We start from the raw sequence: 3,700 nt of genomic DNA, 5'->3' as shown, positions 1-3,700 counted from the left end.
TCTGTTTTTGATGCCCTTCATTCCTTGTCACATCCGGGCATCTCTGCAACAGTAAAACTTGTCACTGCTCAGTTTTTCTGGCCCAACATGCGGCGATCAATTACCACTTGGGCATGCCCGTTTTTACTATGTTCGCCTTGATTTGGTAGGACCATGGCCTGTGAGTCGCGGGTTCTCATATTTCTCTTAACCTGTGTTGATCGTTTCTCCCGCTGGCCAGAATACGGATCATGGTCAACAATTTGAAGCATCATATACGCACCACCAGCTACCATCCCGCTTCTAATGGGATGGTGGAGCGTTTTCATAGGCAACTAAAGGCCGCATTGCGCGCCTCGCCCAATCCGCAGTCATGGACTGAATTTCTTCCTGTTGTCCTACTTGGATACCGGACTGCGGTTAAAGCAGACCTTGGTTTTTCTGCAGCAGAATTATTGTATGGTACCACACTGGCATTGCCTGGTACGATGTTGATACCAGACAAATTACAGCCTCCAAATCTAGCGTCCTATGTCACTCGATTACGAGATTATTTTTCTAACCTTCCTACTATGAGTCCCCGGCAACAATCTCCACCTTCTAGACTGCCATCAGACATTGATTCTTGGACACATGTGTTTGTTAGGGATGATTCTGTCAGAGGACCCCTTGTTTCTCCTTATAAAGGACCCTTTCGTGTGCTCTCTCGCACACCCAAATTTTTCAAAATAGACGCTAATGGTTGTACGGAGACCGTGTCTGTTGACCGTCTGAAGAAAGCGTATTTTGATAAAACTACATCTTCCGTTGACAATACTGACATACCCCCTTTTCAACCTTTGCATACACCTTTGTCAACACCATCACCAACGCATACACCTTTATCATTACCATCACCAACACATACACCTGTGAAAACTCCACCTTCATTGTTGAGAACTACCACAAGTGAACCCTATGTCACTAGGTCTGGCCGTACAATGCACTGGCCGAAGAAACTCTCCAAGACAATTTATATTTGACTGTATTGTATATTATTGCATTTTTCAGCATTTCTTTTGTAAAAAAGGCTCAAACTGTGTTTTTCCCTATTAGTGCTGAACACTCAGACATTTTTTGCGCCACTGCATCAATCACAAGTAATAAAGGAGCTCCAGTGACGTAAGCAGAAAAAAAAAATTTTTACAGCCAACATTTACCAAGCTGAACTTGACCTGTGCCGCTGGAATATTATTTTTCATTCTCTGTATTAACGAATTGTTTCTTTTTCATTGTATATCTACAGCTGCATCTTGTTTCAGGCGCCTACTACAATCCTTTCCTTATTCGTGCTACGCATTTGGGGGGGGGAGCCATTGTAGTGGCGCGAAATTATAGCCGCCACTGAGGAAGTACTATTCTGCGCATGCGCAGGGGACTTCACCACTGGAAGCCCCTTGAGTTGCGCAAGCTTAGTAAAACTCGTACTTAAAGAGAGAGTTTCACTTTGTTAAGCGAGTTGAGCCTGAGACCTTCTACGTGACAACACCTCGCTCCTCCACGAAGCACTTTTACACTGTTCTCTGGCAGGCATCAAGGAAGACCTTAACCTTCCAATACCAACTACAACTAAATCAGCGGCTGCTAAGCTGAATGACAGGAACTGTAAAACCAAGCATCATCATAAATAAAACCTTTTTATTATTTTGTTAATTGTTCTAATGTCTCTTCATTTATAATGTTGTTGAATGGTGATAGAGAGAGACGTTAGTCTCTTTGACAACTATCAAACATTTACAATACCTATCATAGAGTTTTGGAAGCAATGATGAAGTTTTTGCAGGCACTACCAATTTGCATTTGTTTTATTGTATATAGCATTATTTAAATCTTCATAGAGACTACTTTATCTTCTTATGATTACAAAGCATAGGTTTCGAAGGCATTTCTATTGAATAATTGGGTTGAGTTGAATTCTGTTTCATTTTCTGTTCCTTGACTACCCACTGGCAGGAGCTATGATAAACACATCTGCCTGCCTTGGCTGTGATTAATGTCCGTTGGACAGGTTGACAGGAGTTAGTGAGTCAGAGGACTGCACCATGCTCTGTTTACAGCTGGATGCCCTTCCTAACACTAACCACTTTACAGAGAGTACTGGGTGCTTTTTTACATGACATCAGCATCAGAAGTCACCAAATAACTTGCAAAACAAGACCCCCTCAACTGAGTGGAGTGTGGTATGGAAGGATGTGACTTTTTGCTAGGTGATGAGAGGTGTGTTGCTGCTGAGAAGATGCATGGTTACTTGGAAAAGAGAAAGAAGAGAGAGAGAGAAAATAAGCTGTTGAAGATGTGTCAGGGTATATGCCCAAGTTACAGAAAGGTGAAGTAGTACAGAGGATTGGACAGGATAAGTGGGTAGCTAAGTTCATGAGAGTGTGAAAACAATGGTTGATAGAGAGGAAGAGAATGCAGTAAGTGGTGAACATGTTTTGAACAATGATTTGTCCAGCAGATTCAAGGACAGATTGTGTGCAAGGTCATACACATAAATGATGAAACATGTCAACAAACTGACACAAACCATGACCAATGTGGGGATATATTGTTATAGAAGGGTTTTTATCATCAGTAAAAACCACTTAACTATTGAAACTGTTGATATTGATTCTTTTAAAATGGTTAAAGAATGGACAAAATCAGAAGAGTTACAGTTCATGAGAGATATGTTTGTTATTGGGTTCATATTATTGGTGAAATTAATTTCATGGCAAATACACATCTTGTAATAGGAAAAGATAAACTGAAATATTTCTACAGAAAGTATGCAAGAGGCCAGAGGATAGAAGGTTGAGTAAATAAAGATACAGGAAAATGTTTCCTCAAAAACAAGGATCAGATGGAAGGATAGACACACTTCATAATATTCATCATCATCATCCTATTTTTAACAGCCACATTTCCATGTTTGCATGGGTCACACAAAGTTTATCAAGAACTATTTTCTATGGCTGGATGCCCTTCCTATCACCAACCCTCATGTGTGTGTGTGTGTACATATACACACACACACACACACCTCACCACACGGAGTAGAAACCAGATGTTCAGATAAGCAACCTCAGAGTTGGCACACTGAAAGGTAGGTCAGGTGAGATTGTTGAGATGCTTGAATGGAGACATGTAGATTTGTGCTGCATCCAAGAAGTAAGGCAGAGAGGAAGTTCTGTTAGGTTCCTCACAGGCAAAGAACATAAGTATAAGATTTTCTGGGCAGGGAACACTAACGGGGTCGGGGGGGGGGCATGGATATACTTCTTGCAGAGAAATGGGTTGATAAGGCAATCGAGGCAGTCAGAGTCTGTGATAGAATACTTAAGATTAGATTAGTGCTGCAACATGGGTTAGCAACCATTATCTTGGCTTATGCTCTTCAGCCAGAGCTACCTGATGAACAGAAAGATCGATTTTATAATACCCTCTTGCAGACTACCTCATCGATGAATAACAGAGACCTTCTCTTTGTGGCTGGCAACTTCAATGGGCATGTTGGATAACATACAGGGGGCTTCTATGGCGTACATGGAGGCTATGGTTTTGGTTCCTGCAATGAGGAGGGAACCAGGCTGCTGGAGCTCTGTGATGCAAATGATCTTATAGTTTGTAATACTAACTTCAGGAAACCTGCCAGTCACCTATTCACCTACCGATCTGGTTGACACAATAGTCAAATTAATTA

The 3,700-nt window shown here is 41.5% G+C and overlaps 1 protein-coding gene across 1 annotated transcript; it reads left to right on the top strand.

Annotated features, from left to right (window-relative positions):
• The first annotated feature begins 230 nt into the window (after nt 1–230).
• Nucleotides 231–1,001, top strand: LOC106867505 (uncharacterized). Its single transcript, XM_014912388.1, has one exon. It carries the CDS (start codon nt 231–233, stop codon nt 999–1,001), a length of 771 nt encoding a protein of 256 aa, XP_014767874.1.
• Nucleotides 1,002–3,700: the final 2,699 nt, after the last annotated feature.

The sequence above is a fragment of the Octopus bimaculoides genome, chromosome 20 (genome assembly GCF_001194135.2).
Source record: "Octopus bimaculoides isolate UCB-OBI-ISO-001 chromosome 20, ASM119413v2, whole genome shotgun sequence".
Classification (NCBI taxonomy): domain Eukaryota; kingdom Metazoa; phylum Mollusca; class Cephalopoda; order Octopoda; family Octopodidae; genus Octopus; species Octopus bimaculoides.
The sequence above is the reverse complement of the archived record's forward strand: the minus strand, read 5'-3'. Positions and strand labels throughout refer to the sequence as shown.